Source organism: Lotus japonicus, chromosome 2 (genome assembly GCF_012489685.1).
Source record: "Lotus japonicus ecotype B-129 chromosome 2, LjGifu_v1.2".
NCBI lineage: Eukaryota > Viridiplantae > Streptophyta > Magnoliopsida > Fabales > Fabaceae > Lotus > Lotus japonicus.
In genome coordinates, this window is record NC_080042.1 from 32,545,790 (window position 1) to 32,568,028 (window position 22,239).

At 42.3% G+C, this 22,239-nt stretch overlaps 2 protein-coding genes across 2 annotated transcripts; one reads left to right on the forward strand and one right to left on the reverse strand.

Annotated features, from left to right (window-relative positions):
- Positions 1–6,429: 6,429 nt before the first annotated feature.
- Positions 6,430–7,110, reverse strand: LOC130736349 (uncharacterized). Its single transcript, XM_057588185.1, has one exon. It carries the CDS (start codon positions 7,108–7,110, stop codon positions 6,430–6,432), a length of 681 nt encoding a protein of 226 aa, XP_057444168.1.
- A 3,705-nt stretch (positions 7,111–10,815) lies between these two features.
- On the forward strand, positions 10,816–11,673 carry LOC130736350 (uncharacterized). The gene has a single exon (XM_057588186.1). It carries the CDS (start codon positions 10,816–10,818, stop codon positions 11,671–11,673), a length of 858 nt encoding a protein of 285 aa, XP_057444169.1.
- The last annotated feature ends 10,566 nt before the right edge of the window (positions 11,674–22,239 follow it).

Consider the following 22,239-nt stretch of genomic DNA (forward strand, 5'->3'; position numbering starts at 1 on the left):
AAGATGCTGAGGATGTTGTTCCTTTGTCCCTAAGGAGTTGCGCAGTTACATGCGTCTTCCCTCCATAAGATCTTCAAGTTCTTGCTGAATGGCGTTTCGACCTAGACAACATTGCTGCTAATGGGGTCGATCTTCGTCCTGAAGTACAGGCTCAAGGCTAGGAAGGATACTTCAACAGATTACATGGTCCAGTCTATGATAAACTGGTGAAGGAATTCTGGAAGCATGCTTATTGCAACGAGTATCAGGTTGTGTCTTTTGTTATGGGAAAAAGGATCATCATCTCAGAGAAGTCTTTTGCAAGACTTCTGGGTGCAGATACAAGTCGTGGCTACAGATTTCAGATGCCAGAGTCAAAAGTCAAGACAAGTACCAAGGAGAAGGTTAACAAGGCCCTATACTCTACTTGGAGACCTGCCAAAACTGATTGCAAGACTAAGGATCTTCATCCTGACCTGAGAATCTGGCACAAGATCCTCCTAAACTGCATAAATCAAAGACCAAAGGGAAGCTCTCTAGATTACATCAATTTCACTCAGAAGGTGATGCTTTTCTTCATCAAGGAGCACACCAAAGTCTGTCTGCCTTACTTTCTCTTCACCAAAGTCTTCCATCAAGTACATACCTTTTGGCAGATTACTATCTGACTTCTTCATTGAGAGCAAACTGATATCTGCTCTGACCAAAGCTGGATGCACTGAAGACCTAACAACAGTTGTTGGAGATGTCTTCACTCCCACATCATTGAAGAGAACGGGCTTAGTGGAAACAAAAGTTGAGGTTAACCCTGCTACTGCAAAGTCAAGAGGAAGAAGACTCCCTCTGAAGGACTATCCTCTCTGGTCAAAGGCAGATGATCCAGAGGCTATCAGGATCTATCTTGATGATCTGAAGCAACAAGGCTTTGTGATTGATGTGGATGAATTCTTCAGAAATCTTCCAGAACCTTTAGAAGAAGACCAAGAGAAAGCAAGTGGAACCCTCTGAGACACAGGATCCCTCTGATGGTGATGATAATGATGATGATGAACCACCACCTCAGAAGAAAGCAAAGAAGGTCAGAATTACAACGCAAGTCATTCATTTAGAACCTGCAATCTCTACCAGAGTCACCAGATCTGCAGTCAGAGCTTCAACTAAGTTTATTGCTCTTTCTGATGATGATGATTTAAATCTGCTTGATGCAATTCCTGGTCTTTCCAACCCTGAACCCACACCAATTGATCAACCTACTTCACACAATTCCCCACCCAGGGCTTCATTCTTTCAACCCTCCCTTGAGGAAGAACCCCTCTGGAAAATGCTTCAAACCCCTAAGTCCACTACACCAACCTCACCCATTATCCTTCCATACACTCCACAAACCTCTGAACCACAGGCTTCTGAGATACAAGCTCTATAGATACCAACCACTGAAAAGTCTAACTCTGAGCCTCAACCCTCTGATCACTCAAATCAGGAACGCTCTGATAGAGAAATTCTCTCTCCTGCTCCCTCTGTCTCTTTTCCTACAAATGTTTCATTTTCCTTTCCTTAAATAAATCTAAAGCTTCTCGCCAATTCATTCAACTTGCCAGAGAAAGAGTTTCAGAACTTCCTGAACATTTCTTAACTGTTCCTAGTCCAAACCGCTACTCTGGACAAAGGCCAGAACCTCTAGAAGCTCCTGATTTTCCAATCCATGCAGTCCCTTTGTCTTCAGTACCACGACCTCGTCCTCCTTCTCCTCCACCTCAAAATGAAAACTCTGTCTTTGACCAATCTCCAAATCTTGAGACTGAAGTTTCTCATCCAAACCCTGAGACCAATACCTCTGAACCTCAAACTGTGCAAATTGGTTCTCCTCATGGTGTTTCTAAAGCTACAAGCAGCAATCATCCCTCTTCACCTGAAACTTATCTTTCCATTGTTCCTTATACCCAACTCAGACCAACCACCCTGCTAGATTGCATCAACTTATTTAATCATGAAGCATCTTTAAGGGTTCGCAATGTGCATGGTCGCACTGACCTCAGTGAGAAACCAGACTTGGTTACTGAAGACTGGGATCGTCTTTGCACTTGGATGCTTGACCAAGCAGCAGTGATGCTGGGTTTCCTTACTGCTGAAAGGGATCAAAGAGTTGAAGCTGCTAGTCAGCGTTTAAGAAAAAGAGAAGCACTGAATGAACAAATGTTGAGAAATCAACTTCATGTTGTTATTGAAGAAACACGGAAAAAGAAAGAACAAGAAGAAGAAGCTGCAAAGTTTGAAGCAGAACAACGTGAAGCTGCAAGGTTGCAAGCTCTGGAACAAGCAGCTAAATTACAAGCTGAAGCTGAGGCACTTAGAAATCAGGCACTTGGAATTATTCCATTTACTGATGTTGCCTCCACATCTGCTCAAGTTCCTCACTCTGATCAAGCTGCTCCGTCGGCTCAACCTCAGTCAGATTCAAGACTTGATCAAATTGAACAAAGACTTGATTTTCATGAAGCTCTTCTTCAGAGTCTGAAAGAGATGTGCACATAACTTTTGAAGAGGACACTCAAACCTTAGTCTTTAGGAACTCTCTTTTATTCTGCTTTTCTACTATGTTACTATGTTTTTGCGTTTAACTCTGGTTCTTCTATTCAATTATCGTTTCTCCTTCCTATATGATTGCATGATTCTTGTTCATCATTACTGAATTTTCAATCATACGCATTACTCAACAAACAAGTTTCTCTTATGAATAACATAATTCATACATTGCATTAATACATTTAAAAGGGAGGATTTTTCCTCAATGCTCTACATTGCCAACGCATCGCTGCTTTCTCAAGCTCCAGACGATGTTGCCTATGTTCTAAGTGGACCAAGCTCCGGCGCAGCTCCTGCCTCTCAAGACCCTCCGCCACAGTCTCCAGAGCCACCTCTGTTGCTCTGATCTCCTCATAAAGGTCCAGCTCCTTCTGGAAGAATTCCTGCATTTCGTCCACGAATCTGAGGAAGCCTCTGAGGATGTTGTCCATTTCTGGACAACAGGCTCATGCCTAGTAGCTGGTTTGTCAGACTATAGACACTCAGCTCCTCTGGATGGCGCACATTGATGAAGAGATCTTTATCAAAGGCCTTCTTCCTCAATTGCTCGATGCATGCTATGAAGGATGCCATTGCAATATTGAATTCAAGTGAAAACGAGATGAGAGGACTGATATGCTTTAACCGCTATTTATAAACTCAATTCAGTCTACAGAAGTTAATGCTGAAGCAGTTTCTCGAGGATTTTTTATTGGTAACAGATGTTTACCTTTAACTCCTTGGCCGGTGGTAAACGTTTCACTCCTTCATTTAATCTTCTGCATCTACATTAATTAAAAATGTTTTCACTAATTTTTTTCTTTTCTTTTCTCCATCTTTTTAAACTTAGACCTTTGTAAGATCAAGTTTTGATCGTGTAGTACAACTCTATGTTTTGATGATTACAAGTTAACGTTTGAGTATGAACAATTATGGTACTCTAACGTGTTTTCTGAGTGTGCTCTTAACAGGCTCTGACCTTGACATAATCTCACACAAATCAGAAGCACTTTGCTTAAAGAGTATTCCTAGCAACGCTTTCGCAATCTCTATGTTCAATCTGAACAGTGGAAAAGCTTCAGAAGATCTGAAGTTAATCAAGCTCTGATATGGACTCAGCTCACTTGAAGTTCTGAAGATCCAGACGTTCTGATAACCCAGACACTCTGAAGGTTCAGAAGCTTTGATGGTTTAGAAGACTCTGAAGATCCAGAAGCTGAAAAGTGGAGACTCTGAAGTCCAGAAGCAAACTGGCTTTGAAGACCAAGTTCTTCTCCTCTGAGTTAAGAATCATAAGGTACAACGGTCAGAGGATCCATGCTTCCCTCTGACTCTGATCAACAAGCTTCACAAGTTCCAACACGAAGCATTCCTCTGATCAGAAGTCAACAAGGTTAACGGTCACGTCACTATCCAAAGTAGAAAAGCAAGTGTACTATCCTGACGACCTAACCTAACTTTCTCAGCCACAGCAGAAGCTGGAAATCCCAGATCTGCCCTCCAACGGTAGCATTCCCATGCAATGTTCAAACCCTAATCCTTGGAGTATATATAGAGGCTGAAGACTAAAAGATGCTGTGAGAAGAAAATTATACGCGCAAGCAATATTCAAATCTTCTAAGCAATCTTTCTTCATCGAATTCATTGTGTTTACTACAAGCTTTTTAGAAGCAACTTCTTTGTAAACAATATTCTTTAAACAGTTGTTTAGTTTACCTTTAGGAGATCAAGGTTGATCGGATCCTAGAGAAGACTAAGAGAGTGAATCTTTGTGTGAGCTAAGTCAGTGTATTGTTAGTCACTTGTAGGTTTCAAGTGCAGTTGTAACAAATCTCTGTAGGTTTTAAGAATTGTTCATCAAAATACTTGGTTTTGTCATCATCAAAAAGGGGGAGATTGTAAGATCAAGTTTTGATCTAGTAGTACAACTCTATGTTTTGATGATTACATGTTAACTATTGTGTATGAACAATTATGGTACTCTAACGTTGTTTTCTGAGTGTTCTAATGACAGGCCATGACTCTGGTTTTATTTCACATAATTCAGAAGCACAATGCTCAAAGAGTAACCTCCGCAACGCTTTCGCACTTACTATGTTCAATCTGAACAGTAGATTAAGCTTCAGATGATCAGAAGATTATAAAGCTCTGATATGGATTCAGCTCACTAGAAGCTCTGAAGGATCAGAAGCTCTAAAGAATCAGAAGCTCTGAAGGATCCGAAGCTCTAAAGGTCCAGAAGCTCTGAACGTCAAGAAGCTAAGTAGTTAAGATTCTGAAGTCCAAGAGTAAGCTGGCTCTGAAGACCAAGTACTTCTTCTCAGAGTCCAGACCAGAAGGTACAAAGGTCAGAGGATCCAAGCTTCCTTCTGACTCTGATCACCAAGCTTCACAAGTTCCAATATGAAGCATCACTCTGATCAGAAGTCAACTAGGATAAAGGTCATGTCACTATCCAAAGTACAAAAGCAATTGTACCATTCCTGACGACCTTACCTAACTTATTCAGCCAGAACAGAACCTGGAAAACCCATATCTGCCCTCCAACGGTTGCATTCCATGCAAACTTCCAAACCTAATTCCTTGGAGTATATAAAGAGGCTGAAGATGAAAGATGCCGCTCGAAGAAACTTTGTTGAAGCTCACGCGAAATTCAAATATTCTCTCAAATCAATCTTTCTTCACATTGTACTAATTGTGTTTACTATTAGCTTTCTAAAAAGCATTTCTGTGTAAACCCAAACCTTCAAACAATTGTTTGATTTTCCTTAAGGAGACCAAGGTTGGTCGGATCCTTGAGAAGACTAACAGAGTGAATCTTAGTGATAGCTAAGTCAGTGTATTGTTTGTCACTTTGCAGGTAGCAAGTGCAGTTGTAACAAACTCTGATTAGTGGATTGCCTTCATTCTAAGAAGGAAGAAATCACCTTAACGGGTGGACTGGATTAGCTTGAGGGATTTATCAAGTGAACCAGGATAAAATCATTTGTGTGCTTTCCTTAACTCTTATCTTAGCACTTTTATCTATGGTGTTTGAAGAGATTTGTTTAAATCTCAAGTGAGTCGAGTTTTAGATTTAAAACGCTATTCAAACCTCGCCCCCCCTTTCTATCGTTTTTCATACCTTCAGTCATTGCGGGGTTGATCCCTTCGCCAGCTCGCCCCACAGTAGCGCGGGACTTCCCCTACCTTACCTTTCTTCTTGCGGCGCCTAGCTGCCCTAGGTTTAACAATTGCCACCCCTACTGGTTTCCAATATCCTGCTTTTCCTTTTCCCTTACCCGTGCGGCGGCACCCGGGCTCCTTTTCCCACCTTTGGCTTTTCTCGAGGTCGCTCAAGTGCCTTGTGACCACTTCGTTCGCCGCCACCGCGCTGAAAACTAATCTGATCCGTTCTTCACACCACTGTCCCGTTTTCCTTTCTTTCTTCTTGGCCCGTCCCAAAGAGAGTCGGCTTCCTGAATCTTGGCAGCCCCCAAAGGGTCACATCCTTCTGACTCCAACTAAAGAGGTCAAAATTGTCCTCTACTAGCTTTTCCAGGCGCGTTTCTTGATTGGTCGTGAGCCTGGGCTCGATTGCGAGCACGCCTCTGCTGACCTTCTATCACGTTCTCCCAGCGCTCCTCTGCATGTGCATCCGTGAATTGTTCGTCCCTTCCTGTCCTGTCATCTGGCCTTCTCTGACCTTGGCTGTTCCTCAACCTTTCTATCTTTCAATCGATCATTTGCACCAACCTTCCTGGTCCATTTCGCACCTAATCATGCACGTTCGGGTCATCTTGTTCGCCCTCTAAGACCTCAATCTCGTGGCACCTGTGCCCCTCGTCGGCCCCCTTCTTTCCATACAAACTAAGGCAGTTGTTATAGCACTCCCTTGCTCTCCTCTGATCAACCGCTATTTTTCCCACCTTTCTCGCAGATTAGAGGATACTTCACCGCCAGGTGAGCCGTCGAAATCACCGCGCAAAGACGGTTGAGCGTGTTCCGTCCAATAATGACATTGTATGATGCCACGACCTGCAATACCAAATACCTTACACGCAGAAGCTTGGCATCTTCATCAACACCAAAAACCGTGTCTAAATCCAGGTAGCCACGTACCCAGACCTGCTCTCCTGAAAAACCTACCAGAGTCCCAATGTATGGCATCAAGTCGTTCTCCGTCAAACCCAACTGATCGAACGCATCGCCGTAGATAATGTCTGCAGAACTTTCCTGGTCCAAAAGAACTCTTCGCACATTAAAGATGTTGATTCTTACCATTACTACCACAGGATCGTCTTTATGTGTCTTGATCCCCTCAAAATCTATCGATGATATCACGATATCTGGGCGACAGCGCTTGAAGCTTTCCTTCCTAGGGTATAACGGTTCCTTCGCAGCCCTCTCTCCTGACTTTATCTTCTTATCTCGCTGCTTACCACCTTCTCCTTTTACTTTACTTTGTTTGCCTTCCGACGATGCATCCCTCTGATCTCCCTCCTTTTCCATTTTTGCACGTTTCCTTTTGAAAGCATCATCCTCCTCGTCCAGAATGTAAGTGATTGCCCTCGCGCGGATCTCTGCCATCGACGGAGCCGTCTTACGGCTCAACTTACTGTTCAGCTTTCCTGGCTACAGCCCGTTCTTGAAAGCACGCGCGCAGGCATGTGGTTCAGACTCCTCAATTTTAACAGATGCCGCGTTGAATCGTTTCACGTACTGCTTGGTTTTGCTCGCGGAGAACTGGACGAGGAACTTCGATGAGAAGTCTCGAAAAATTGTGATGGATCCCCGAGGTAATGTCGTAAACCAAGCCATTGCCGTACCTTTGAATGTTGATGGGAACATCCTGCATTTCACCGTGTCGGAAGTGGCGCTAATTACCATTTTCGTGTTGAAATAAAGTAGGTGTTCCTTGGGATCGGCTTTGCCACTATACGTTTCTAGAACGATGTTCTTCATGTTGTCCGGAATAGCCACCTCCCTCACCGCTGCTGAGAACGGCTCAAACTCCGCCACGGCTTCGGCTTCACGCTCTTCGTCGTCTTGTTGCTCGACACGATAATACTCTAACTGCTCCTGTAAGTAATCGTTCCGCTGCCGTATGTAATCAACATTACGGATCAGACGCCTCCAATCTCGACCGGTGATCAGAGCCTGTGGCGGCGGTGTTCCTTCCCCTGAGGCTCATGGCGAGTGTGTTGGTGACCTCTGTTGCTCCGGTGAGGACGGCGGAGAAGGCAAAGAAGGTGTTGGAGAAGGAGGAGGTGGAGGTGGTGGAGGTGGCGGAGGAGTCAATTGCTCAGATTCGTCGCGTAGGACCTGCTCGCGTCGTGGCCTGAACCTCACGCGACGCGGTGGTGAACCGCTCTGCCTCTCCTGCTCTCCGTTGCGTCTTCGACAACGCGTCTCCATCAGATTTCACAAGCGAACCAAGAATTAAAACCAAAAATCCAAAAAGCGAAGAGAATCACGCAAAAAGTCGAACTTCTCTCCACCAAATCACAATCCACGTAGTCCGGGAATCGAAGTCTACCGTTCCCCACAGACGGCTCCAAATGTTCTATCCAAGAACATAGAGATGAGGTACGGTACCCATAGCAAAAGGATCATGATGTGAGAATCTAGAGAGAGTTTAGAGCGTAACCGCTGAGAAAGTAACTGAATTTCAAGCTTTTTATTTCTCAAATGAGCTAAGAGTCCCTTACAATCGGTAACCGTCCCATATTTATAGATTCGGGGGTTGGGCTTGGCACCCCTAATTTCTCCTAATGGGCCAGTTGGGCCTCCCGGGAGAAGGCCTAATTTCCTGGCTTGTACGTCGCCCCGGGCTAGCGCTCCTGGGCGAGGGACCCTAGGGTCTCGCCCAGTCCAACCGGTTGTGTCGTGCCTTCGGCCATAACTCCACCTTGCAACACCTCACGAACAGAGCTGGAAGAATCATCAGATTTGTCGTTAACACCAAAGTTGCAAAAAGGCGGAGGGGAAAAACAACATTTAGCACTCCGAAGCATCAATCTGAACAAAAACACAGCACATGAAGCATCAAACTAGCTTCATAAAAGACCCTCTGTTGACAAATGCGGAACACAGACCGACCATAAAATTAGGAACCTGAATCCCACGTGTCAATTTGTTAGATAGCTATATAAATTTTTTACAATCTATTTAATATTTGATTGGGTTTTAAAAGGTGTATGATTTGCAAATAAATATTAATTTTTTTATTTAACAACATCATTATTTTTTTTATTTTTTTTATTTTCTAAATCAAATAGATATTAATTTTTTTAAAAAATTACAGCATCAATATTTTTTTTGATTTTCTTTAAAAAATTATTTTGTATATATTTGAAGTAATTCACATTTTATTTCGAAAACAATTAAAATTTTAAAATTGATATTCTATATAATTTTTATAACAATATAAAAAGCATAAAATTATATAAATTTCGAAATATATACAAAATAAAAACGAAATAGGAAATAAAAACACAATAATTATTTTTTTAAGGAAAAAAACATAAATTATCTGTCTAGCCAATTAAGGATAAATAGAATCAATAATATGTCCGGTTCAAAAAATAATCAATAATATGTCAAGATAAGATCAAGCTTTTTTTAGAAGATGATATCAAGCTTGAATAAAATGAGCTACTGATTATATATAATGATTATATATAATATGCAGACAGAAAATTACTTTTAGTGTCAATATTGACTCAAACTTGGATGACTTGGAATAAACACAATAATGTCATACTTTATGATTTATCTTTCACAATCCTGATTTGTGCTACTATCACATTCATTTTTTTAAGATTAATATGTTGGTAATTCCTTATATTTGTGATTTGTGCTATTTTCTTCATATTCATCAAGAATGTGAAACGAGTTCCTGTTAATCTAAATCAGGCTTAGAAGATAAGTTTTTATGTTCACTTTACTTAGCATTTTTGACTCTTCTATTTCATCATTTACTTAATTTTTAATAATTAACGTATTAATTGACATATCAAATACAATAGACATATTTCTCGTGCAACACGCAGGTAAAAAAACACTAATATATTTTGAAAATAGAATGGTGTGCACATCGATCTCGACTCTCGACGCATCAAGTTGTCATCTATAATTTGTCCTTCATCTATCCTCCTAATGCAGTAGATCAATGAGTTTACCGTCCACCTGTAATTCTTGTGCGAGCACACACATAATACGTTACATAGAAACATACCCAGTACAAAAAATCCTAAATCCTTAATACTACTACTATGGTTAATTAAGTCATATGAAATAAGCACTTAAAAGAGAATCATAATTAACAGTAAAAAAACGGAATAACATAGCATATATAATAAATTTGGGTTCATATCATATCCTACTGCAAACCGGAGAGAAGAGATATAATTAGCTACTCGTAGTAATTGAATTACAAACCAAAATATTCCTTACAAAAGTAATGAATATTCATTGCTCAAAAAGAAAACAAAAGTGATAGAATAGGAAATATTCTTCCTGTAATTATGCCTAATTTCTTGTAATTATATTTATTCCTAGGTTGACTTTACCTGTATATTTACTCTTGCTATTGATCAATGAAAGGCACCAAATTATTTCCATACTCTTCCACTCTTACATGGTATCACGAGTTTTTTAAGTGATCCAAACCCTAGCCATTGTTTTTGCGTTGACGGCCGTGCCCCCTTCCCATCATTGCACCGCCTCCGCACACAGGCTCTTGAGCCGCCGCCGCCCACTGCAGCCGCCGCGCCACTCTCCTCCTCCATTGCTTCCACATAACTCTTCCCTTTCCCCTATTCTTTTACTCTCCACCACTGCTGTTCTTCTTCCAACCCAGCATCCTTCTTCTTCTTCCCTCAGCACAGCCGCCGTTCAACACTGCCCTGTCAGTACCGTCGCCACCGCCTGCCAACCGCGCCGGTGCTTCTCCTCACAACCGCGAGCTCCTCTGTACCCAGCGCACGCGCGCCTTTTCTGCCCGCGCCGTCACCGCGCACCACCGCTGCCACTCGCGTGCCGCCCATCTTCGGCCACCCTTCCGCGCGCCGCCAGCACAGATCTCCTTCCCTCCGTGTTTGTGTGTAGATCCAGCAGCTATCCATACAGGAGACCCGACCCGTCTCCTTGCATCCGTGTCCGTTTGTTTTCTTCGTTCACGCGAACCGCCAGCACCGGGTCGTCCAGACCGAACCGGTTCTCCTAGACCGGACCCTCAAAACACAAAAAAAAAAACCTTTTTTTCCTTCACTTTTGGCCAAACTCCTCACAATGACTTCTCAAGCCTCATCGGACAGCACCCCTGAGACCGTCACCACTCCTACGGTGGTCCCCCCAGTGGCTCCTCTTACCACGCCGGCCAAGTCTGATTTTCACCCGGCGCTTGCTGTTTCGAACATTAGGAATAACATTCCTATTAGGCTTGACATGGGCACTGACCGCTATGGCACTTGGGCGGAGCTTTTTCGCATTCATGCCCGTTCCCATCGGGTTCTGCATCACATTGTCCCTGGTGCGGACAAGCCTCCTCCGCTAGTCACTGACCCTACTTATGAGCAGTGGGCCACTTTGGATGCCACGGTCCTTCAGTGGATTTTTTCCACCATTTCTGTTGACCTGATGACCACCATCATGGAGCTTGACTCCACTGCTCTCAGTGCTTGGACGCGTTTAGCGGATCGATTTCATGATAATCAGAACGCCCGTGCAGTTACCCTAGAGCAGGAGTTTTCTGTTGTTCGCATGGAGGCTTTTCCGACCGTCGCCACCTACTGTCAGCGTCTGAAGACGCTTTCTGATCAGCTCCGTGATGTCGGGGCTCCTGTGAACAACCATCGTCTAGTATTGCAGCTCATCTCCGGCCTCACTGATGCTTATAAGGGTGTCGCCACTTTGATTCGCCAGAGCAATCCACTCCCCTCGTTTCATCAGGCTCGCTCCATGCTCACCTTGGAAGAAGCCGGTATGGCTAAGATGAAACCTGTTGAGCCTCCTACTGCCTATGTTGCTACTCAGCCGCGACCTTCTGATGCCTCTTCTCAGAGCTCTGATTGTCGGTCCTCCAATCGTTCTCGATCCCACAACTTTAAGGGTCGTGGTGGGAATCGTGGCAACGGTGGTGGATTGTGAGACCCAAGTTTTTAAGTTTGGAATAAATCGAATAAAATTCCTTTTCACGATTAATTTAATGTAACGTGAAAGGAAAACCTGAACAAGTGTTTATTGAATGGGATAAATTTGTGAAGGAGAAAGTTCAGGTAAAAGCTAAGGATTGTAACAAAGTCGATAAAAGTTATAGCACGATTAGTACTCGCTTAAACCTAGGACAAGGACCTTAGGGAAAGATTAATTCCACCCTTGGAACACTATGGGAATAAATTCCAAAAATCTTCAAGAGGAATATAAGACTTTCTCTTATTCCTTTCCATAACAAGCGTTTCGATACGAAACCCTGGAATGTACTAACGCCAAATTCCAATACTCGGAAGTTTACCGAAACCGAAACCCTGGTAGTTCAGAAACCCTAAAATCAACGGACGATGAAGACTTTTTCTATTCGGAGCTTCAACCCTAATACTCTTGATGTTCTGAATCTTTCTTCAGAACAAAGTTTTCTCATCCGACATCAACTGCAAAAAGTAGTTTTTCGGGTAAACCGATTTACACCGACTTCTGATTGTTTGATTAAATTCCAAGAAACCTGTTTTGAGTTCTGGAATTCTGTTGCCAGTACCTATCTTAGAATTCTCCGAGGAATACGCAGGAAAAATCGGAATCGCGGAATTGTCATTTTTCCAAATTTTCCAAAACTATGAATAGCAGGAAAATGAAAAAATTTCAAAAAACTTACCCATTTCTTCCCTTGAACCCGCGAGCTTCCAAGAGAGGATGAGGATTTTGATTTTCGCCGTTTCTTGCCCGTTTGCTGCACCGATCGTTGCTAATCGAAGACTTCGAGGTAGGATTACCATATCTCTCTTCTGATCGTCGTTTCTGTCGACTTCTTCTATGTCTTTCTGTGCTCAAAGTTTTGAGCTTTTTGTAAAACTATCCAAATAAGCTGATTTCAGTGTCTAAACTTATTCCCTGCATGCTCCTAGGCGTGTTTAGCGGATTACATTTTGCCGAATGTCGCCGAAATGCCGCTGGGATCCATTTCTGTTGGAAAAACCCATTTCTGGGTAAAGTTTCGTTCTTTACGTTAAAAATTCACGACTTAGCTTAGTGCTAGTAGGATTAGTTGTCATAAACGTCGTTGTTGACGTCCCCATCCAATTTGTTTTTCAAAAATCCAGTTTTGAAATTTTGAGCTGAAAATAATGACCAAAATACCCCTGCGACAGTTTTTGATCCGAAAATTTTTCTGAGCTTAGAACCGTCTTAGTTACGGCTAATGATAACCTAGGAACCAAGTTTGATCGAAGAAAAATCGACCCACCTATTTATGAAAAGTGGCCGAGAGCTCCATCAAGGGGGGAGGAAATTTCGTTTTTCGAAAACTTGTCTTAACGCGTTAAATTGTCGTACTTCGGAGTTTGTAATGTTTCGTGTAACCCTAGTGCGTAGTGTTTGCTGAGTTTCTGACTCATTGTGCTTGATTTCTGTGAATTTGTCCTAAGGTTCGTTTGAAGAACTTTGTGAAGTTCAAGAGGAGGATTGTGAAGGAAACTTGGAAGAATACCCTGGAAAACCAACAGGTGAGGGCTATTCACTGAATTCTAGATAATGATTTAGGTGTCGACGAATTCGACTTGATTTACTGTTTATGCACTTGATTGTGTTTGACTGGGAAAAACGTTTTCTGAGGCTACGGCTAACAATTGATAATCTTTTATTGCTTGATTGTTGTTGAGCTTGATTCACATGCTAAATGCTACCTGGTTAATCTAGGATGTGTGATATTTGCCCTATATGCTAAGTGCTAAATGGTTACTCCTCAATGTGTTGATATATGTGTCATGACTGTTGGATTGTACTGTTTTGAATATGCAAGTACACATATATCTGTTATGTAAGACCCAAGATTTTAAGCTTAGGATCAGTGGAAGAGATTTCCATTTATGATTAGGGTTGATGTATTGTGAAGGGAAACCTGAACTAGAGTTTACCAAATGAAATAAATTTATGAAGGAGAAAGTTCAGGAAAAGTCAAAGGATTACATCATGATCGATAAAAGTTATAGTACGATCGTTATACGCTTAACCTAGGTCAGAAACCCTAGTATATAGCTAATTTTCACTTTTAGGCACGACGGAAGTTAATTCCAAAAATCTTCAGAGAAATGTTAGAACTTCTCTTTTTCCATATATCACAATCGTTTCGAGGCGAAACTCTAGGATCTACGAACGTCCGATTCCAATCATCGGAAGTTTGCCGAAACCGAATCCCTGGTATTTCAAAACCCTAGAATTTCTCGACAATGAAGACTTTATCTATTCAGAGCTTCAAATGAATATTCTACACGCGTACACCCATTTCTCTTGATGATTTCAATCTTTCTTCCGAAGGAAGTTTTCTTTTCCGCCATTCGATGCAAAAAGCAACTTATCGGGTAAAATAGTTTTATACCGACTATGCTTTAGTTGCCAAAAATACAAAGAGACCTCATTTTAGTTTTGGAATTCTTTCGCCAAAACCTATCTTAGAATTCACGGAGAATGACGCCGGAAAAATCAGATTCGCGAAACTTTCATTTTACCGCGTTTTGCCAACCTCTATATATAGCCAAGAAATGAGAAAAAAACACAAAAACTACCCATTTCTTCCCAAGGAGGCCGCGAGTTTGCTAAGGAGAGGAGGAGAAGAGATTTTGTTCAATCCTTGCTTGATCGTCGATCAATCAGTTGCTACTTCAAGGTGTCGAGGTATAGTCGCTAATCCTTACCTCTGATCGCTTTTTCCATAGCTTTTCTGTAGAGTTTTCCGAGCGGATAGTTTATGGGTTTTTGCAAAACTATCCTGAATCTTTCATTTCTGATTCTAAACTTCTTCTATATGTGCCCAAGATCACTTCTGCCGGATTAGATTTTCCGTTATGTCGCCGGAATTCCGCCGGAATCAATTTTAGCCTTAAATACCCATTTTTGGAGTTTTTGAGGTAAAGCTTCAACCTTTAGGCTAAAAATTATCGCCTTAGCTTAGTGTTAGTAGGATTAGTTGTCATAAACGTCGTTAGTAACGTCCCTGCAAAATTTGGTTTTTGGGATTTCAGTTTTGAAATTTCTAAGTTAAAAATCATGACCAAAATACCCCTGCGACAGTTTTCGATCCGATAATTTTTCCGAGTTCAGAATACCCTTAGTTACGGCTAATGATAGCATAGGAACCAAGTTTGATCGAAGAAAAATCGAGCCCCATAATTACCTAAAGTGGCCGAGCCCTATTAAGGGGGAGGAGGAAAATTTCCTTTTCCGAAAACTTGTCTTTCGCGCTAGATTATCGTACCTTAGAGTATAGATTACTTCGTGTAACCTTAGTAAGTATCGATAGCTTAGTTTTCGATAGATTCTGATAGTATTTCTGTGACTTTGCTTTAAAGGAACTTTTGAGGAATTTCCTGAGGAGCAACGCTTTGCTTGTGAGGAAGAGTTAGAAGATAATCCTGGAGAATCTACAGGTGAGGGCTTCTCACTGAATCTCTAGTTAATGCTTAGGGTCGATGTTTCGACATTGTTTACTGTTTATGCACTGGAATTGTGTGTGATTGGAAAATGTTTTCTGAGGCTTCGGCTGACAATGTAGATGATTCATCTACTGAATGTTTTTGAGATTGTCTTACATGCTATGTGCTATGTGGGTAATCTAGGATGTGTGGTGCATGCTTTATATGCTAAGTGCTAAGTGTTTATGATGCGATTTATTGATATATGACATGTTGTTGATTGTGATGATTTAAATATGCTCTGTACTGGAATCTGAGATTCTGAATGGTGAGAATAGCGGGCAGGTCATGCCGATTTTATTTTGAGAGTTTTGAGAAAGTTTGATAGGACGAACGAGGTTCGGGCCTTAATTTTGTTTAGTGGATCGAGACATCCTCTGGAAGCGACTTGGGATTTGGAGATCCTGCAAATGTATAAGACTTCCAATTCATAAGACCTTAAATAACCTCAAAATCTTTAAGTAATGATAACAACCTCGAAGGAAGGCATTGGAAGTCAAATCATAGTTTTGGAAAAGCGAGGAGTGTCGTCGGATCCAAGTGTTGAGGAGTTTGGTAAGTTCTGAGCATGTTGGTACTCCTTCGCTCGTTGAGCAGTTTGTTAGCCATCCAAGGGATGAGCCGAGAAGCTTCACTGAGGCGTGAGACCTTGTGAATGCGTGATACTCCACTGAGGCGTGAGACCTTGTGGAAAGCATGGACCTTCACTGAGGCGTGAGACCTCGTGAACAGCATGAAGCTTCACTGAGGCGTGAGACCTTGTGAATGCGGGATACTCCACTGAGGCGTGAGACCTTGTGGAAAGCATGGAACTCCACTGAGGCGTGAGACCTTGTGAGAGCATGAAACTTCACTGAAGCGTGAGACTTCGTGAGAGCATTGATGACCCGAAGAGTCATCGTGAGTGGTTGCACTCATTTTATGATTATTGTATTTTGTCGCAGAATCGACTTTACCTTAGGGTAAGCTTTTAGAGACTTTAATTTACCTAGAACACGTGGCGACGTGTCGAGTGAGATCGGAGACGTTGGTTGACTAATCATCCTGCATTCATGCAACATTAATGGGGTATTAACACAGGACGTACTCTGGACCTCGTCGGATTCCAAAATGATCATAAGACCCGGATTTCCGTGAAAGAGCGTTTGTAAACGTCTCTTGTAGCAGACCGAAATGGCAGACCTACGGGTTACGGCTGATCTGACTACCTTTGTGTGGTGTAAGAGGCACGCGGGCCGAAATGGCACCACCGTGGCTGGTGAAGGGCTGATCCGTTGATGTCCATCCGTTCCGGATTGCATATTGGTTGACTGGGTTAACCTGCATATCATTTCATGCAACATGCATACTGACATAGTTGATGAGTGTGTTTGATACTTGTTAGTTGTACTTGATGCATGTTAACTGTGATTTACAGTCGTTATATTCTTTGTGGAAATATGCAACCCTAGGATGTTATCCCTAGTTATAAGCCTAAGTGGCTATTATCTTATTTATATCTATTGGTGCTATTATTTACATAATTCTTTGGAGTTGACCCTCGCGTCTTCTGTGTGTGCTTTGGCGAACAAACGCCCTTTGTCAGATATCTTTGGCGGGCTGATTCATGATGGTTCATCCTTCGGGAGGAACTAGGGTTGAGATGCGGGAACTGGAGCGTATCGCGGTAGCGAGAGGAGGACGGATGGTGTACATAGACTAGGTCGTTCTGGATTCAGATTCGGGCGACGATCACGCTAGCATGTAGGTTTTAGTGCTGGTGTGAGCTCCTCGAGATGGGATTAGTGTAGGAGTAGAGTCTTAGCTCTGAACATCATTTGTTTTCTTTGGGGACAGGGTAGTTTCCCACCTATAGCTTTTTGTGTGGTTCTTTACGAGAATCACAGAGAGTTGGTTGGACTTAGGAGGTCTTGCTTCAGGCCGATGGGCCAGCTTATTCTCAGTTTTGAGGGATGGTGTTGCGGACACTTGACCTTTCTTGTGGATTGTACCTTTTGCCTTCGGGCGTTACACTTTTCTTTCCGTCACTGGAGGTTTACTCGTGACGAGGTTACTACTACAGCGGGGGCTGTTTATATACTGTATATTAGTTCCATTACTTTTCGCTCTTGGCTTTTATTTAATTCAGTCTTGTCTTAGTTATTATCAAAAAAAAATATTTCACGTTTTTCCGCATTAAGTTTATTTTGGTTACTAAAGTGACGCCACCGAAATCGGGGTGTTACATCTGTTATTCGGCAGAGTGAGGATAACGGGCTCTTATGCCAGACTTTATTGTGAGTTTTTGAGGAAGTTTGATGCGACGGACCGAGGTTCGGACCCTTGATATTGTTTTGATTGATCGAGACCTTCTCTAGGAATTATTTGGGATCATGGGATCTTTTGAAACTTGTAAGATTTGAGATAAAACTAAATGGGAGCTATTTCACAAGGAAAATTCATAAGACATTAAACAACCTCTAAACCTTTGATTAATGATTACAAATTCAATTAAGAGCTTAAGACATGAATATTAGTTTTTGGAAAATGAGAAGTGTCGCCGAGTCCAAGTTTGGGGAAACTTGATGAGTTTCCGAGTATGTTGATACTCTTTGCTCGAGAAGCAGTTTTGTTGTTCGACTATCTCAAGGATAAGTCAGGAAAATTAATAAGTTTCTGAGTATGTTGATGCTCTTTCGCTCGATGAGCTGATTTGTTATTGGGCTATCTTGAAGATAAGCCGGGAAACGGGTAGTTTCCCAGTACATTGGTACTTTTTGCTCGCTGAGCAGTTTTTGACCATCGGATGGAGATGAGTCGGATGATTCGAGAAATCATCATGAGATATTTTTATAATTAATTGTCTTTTGTCGCAGAATCGACATTTACCTTAGGGTATTCTTTTTAGAGACAATTAGTTAGCTAGAACACGTGACGACGTGACGAGTGAGGTCGGAGACGTTGTTTGGCTAACCACTTGCATTCATGCACTCATTGAGGTTAATACACGGTGGGATGCCGGACCTCGTTGGATTCCAAAAATGGTCATAAAACCCGGATTTCCATGTAAGAACACTACGGTGATTCTTGGTAGCAGACGGAAATGGCAGGCCTGCGGGTTTACTGCTGATCTGACTACACTTTGTTTGGTATAAGAGACACCCGAGCAGAAATGGTCCCACCGTGGCTGGTGTTAGGGCTGATTCGTTGGTGCCCATCCCTCCGGAATGCATCTTGTTCCTTTGCATATGCATTTCATGCACCATTCATGCTGATTTAGTTATTGGATGTGTTTGCTACTTGTTATTGTTGTTTTGAGACATGTTAATTGCTTGCAACCGTTATTTATTTATTTGGCAGGATATACAGTTTATAATGTTGTTATTCATAATTAAGCCTATGTGGCTACTACTTAATTTTTGCCTATTTGATGTACTATTATGTAATTCTTTGAGTTGACCCTTGCGCGTGCTACCTGTGTATGGGGGGCTATGTATGCCCTTTTTGTCAGATGATGTCGATGTCCGACTGGTTCGAGATGGTCGTCCCTACGGGGGGGACTAGATTTGAGTTGCTTGATACCGACTGTTGGTCAATTCGCAAGTGTACGAATACCTTCGGGTTTTAAAATATCGAACCACAGAGATTGTGAGTGAGAATTGTTGATTTAAGCCTAAAGTTTGCAAGTTCTTAAAACAGTAAAATTTAGAAATTGATTTTGGTTGATTTAGACAAAAGATTTGCAGAAGAGCAATGTTGAAAACGTTGTAAATAACAAATGATGGAAAATTGCCTTGGGTTGTTGATCATCTAATCCATTTTAGTCCACCTATCCTATGCATGTGAAACCTTGATTTAACTCTTGTTGTTATAGCCTATGTACTTACTAGTTGATTCCTCACAAAAGTAATTCTCTCAAATTGAAAGATAAGCCCAATTCCTTGTGTACTTAAACATTCATAAGAGGTAAATAAGCATGTATATTCAGGCCAACAAAACCCTACCCTCACTCTATTCCTAGAAGCAAGTATAGAAGGATCTATTCCAATTCATGTCCCTAAATCATAACAAACTTCCATTTGATTATAATCTAGCCTATAGCAAAGGTGCACCAAAGCTAAACATGCAATAAGGAATTGAAATACAAGATTGAATCAAGACTCATGCATAGAGATAGGATTTACAAACTAAAATTTCATAGAATCTCTTAACCCAAAGCAAAAAGTAAACTAGCCACTCATGGCTAGTGAATTCATAATGGAAATGTAAAGAAAACCTGAGAAGAAATACAAGTTGGAAGCCTCCCTTGGCCCCAAAGTTCTCCTCAGCTCTCAAACTTGATCAAAAAATGAGTAAAATGTCCAAATGTATCAAAGAAATTGGCCTAAGCCTTATTTATAGGCAAAATGAACGAAACTGGGCGCTCAGGCGCCAATTCAGAGCGCCTGAGCGCCAATTGCATGTTGAAAAAAACATGCCTCTGACCCTATTGGCGCCTAGGCGCCCATTCCCAGCGCCTAGGCGCTTAAGCTCGCCTGAAAAGGACTTTTTGGCTTCTAAAACTCCTCTTTTCAATCCTCTTTAAGTTCTTCATCAATTCCATGCTTCTAGGCCTTCTTTCTCCTTCAGTTTCTGCTCTCCAAACCTAACCAACAAGTCAAGGAAGATTCTAGAAGCTCCAAGAGCTCATTAGCACAAGAGGTCCTTCATAAAACACAACAAAACCATGCAAGTCCTAAACTTTACTTACAATGCAAGAAAACTACCTATAAAACTACTAAATTACCAAAACAAAATAAAGACTAAAGAAAAGAATAAAAATGCATGAGAATGCATGAAACACTACATGAGACTCAACAAAAAGACTCAAAACAACCAAAGAAATGACCCTAAAAACACTACTAATACAGGGTCATCACCGACACCCCGGGCTCTTGGGTGGTCGACCCCGCAGGTTACCGAGCCATTTACACGGGGCGAATAATGGAGGACCACGTGGAACGAATGGGGAACCTGACGCAAGGAGTCTTGAGACGCCACACGGTTAGCTTCAACCTACCACCAGGCGTGCATTGTGGCCCTGGAGTTGTGGTACCGCCACCTTCATCTGAGGACGAGGAGGACCCTTCAGAGGAGTTGCCTGTAGGAGGTGCTTCATCTGAGTCTAGCTCACCCACCGTCGCGGCTGCTGCTGTCTTGGGTTCGGGTACAGTACCCGTGGGACCCACTGCGAGGACCGATGTCGTCATTGACGTGATCGTCTTGGATTCAGATTCAGACGATGATCATGGTGACGCGTAGTTAGGAGTGGTGTGTAGTACTCCTATAGTCGGGATTAGGGTAGGAGTAGCGTCGTGGCTCTGATCTTCAGTTTTTCTCATTTTGGGGCAGGGTAGGTCCCCGACCTATAGTTTTTTGTGTGGTTCTCTTGACGGGAGTCACAGGGAGTTGGTCGGATTAGGAGGTCTTCGGGCTGTTTTGAGCTGACCTACTTTCTTTTGGAGGACTGTATATCAGAATACTGACCTTATATTTTGTGTTGTACATATTTGCCGTCAGGCACTACTTTCCGTCACTGGAGGTTACTCGTGACGTGGCTTACCGGTTACTGTGGGGAGTGTATATATATTGTATATTAGTCTTGTTTATCTTTCATCGATACGTCTTTAAATTCGACAAGTCTTTCATTTACTTAAAACAAATATCGAAAAAAAAATATTCACGTTTTTTTCCGCTTTTATTTTTCTTTTGGTTACTAAAGTGACACCACCGAAATCGGGGTGTTACATTTGTGGTATCAGAACTTTGTTGAGTCTTTCGGGAGTCTTTGGGGAATAGATCTTCTGTGCTAGGTTGTGTGACTCTGCAAAGAGTGAAAATTGATTGTCTGCAAGCGATTTTTCGCTTAGAATTGATTGAAGTTATTGCTTAATCATATTGTATAGTTATGTTAGATGCTATCTTATGATGAGTACTAACTGTTTGTTTGACTTAACAGAACATGGTGAACACTAACCAACTAGCGGAGATGATGGCCACTATGGCCCAATTTGTGACTGCCCAGGCAAATGAAAATGCTTTGAGACGTGCGGCTGAGGAAGCACGTGATCAGCATCAGCGTCAGAGGGAAATAACTCTGGATCAGAATAAGGGACTAAATGATTTCAGGAGACAAGATCCACCAAAGTTCTCGGGTGGTACTGACCCTGACAAAGCGGATCTCTGGATCCAGGAAATTGAGAAGATATTCGGTGTTTTGCAAACTGCTGAAGGTGCCAAGGTTGGCATGGCTACTTATCTGCTGCTGGGTGATGCTGAGTACTGGTGGAGAGGCGCCAGGGGAATTATGGAAGCCAACAATGAAGAAATCAACTGGAATTCTTTCCGAACTGCATTTCTGGTGAATTATTTTCCAACTAGTGCTCCGGATGAGCGAGAGGCACAGTTCCTGACACTTCGCCAAGGGAGCATGTCTGTACCTGAATTTGCTGCTAAGTTGGAGTCCTTGGCTAAGCATTTCCAATTTTTCCATGATCATGTGGATGAACACTACATGTGTAAGCGTTTTGTCAATGGACTGAGGCCGGATATTGAAGATTCTGTGAGGCCACTGGGAATCATGCGTTTTCAGTCGCTTGTTGAGAAAGCTACAGAAGTTGAATTGATGAAGAATAAGAGGTTGAACCGTGCTGGAGTTGGAGGACCGGTGAGATCGGGTTCTCAAAATTACCAAGGAAAAGGGAGATTTCAGAACAAGAAACCATATCAAAGTCCTGCTGGAAGAGGGTTTACCTCAGGATCTTACAGACCTATGGCTGGTACTGCTGGTGGTTCTGGAGATCAGGCTGTGAACAGAAATGTGAACTGTTTCAAGTGCGGAAAGCTGGGGCACTATGCTAATGCGTGTACAGACGCGAGGCCTAAGTGCTTTAACTGTGACAAGTTTGGGCACACTGCTAGTCAGTGTAGGGCACCCAAGACTGAACCGTCTGTCAACACTGCTAGAGGGAAGCGTCCTGCTGCCAAAGCAAAAGTTTACACCATGGATGGTGAA

Bases quoted from the DNA above. Each gene is read 5' to 3' on its own strand.
- LOC130736349 (XM_057588185.1), bottom strand. From the start codon at position 7,110: ATGGCAGAGATCCGCGCGAGGGCAATCACTTACATTCTGGACGAGGAG.
- LOC130736350 (XM_057588186.1), top strand. From the start codon at position 10,816: ATGACTTCTCAAGCCTCATCGGACAGCACCCCTGAGACCGTCACCACT.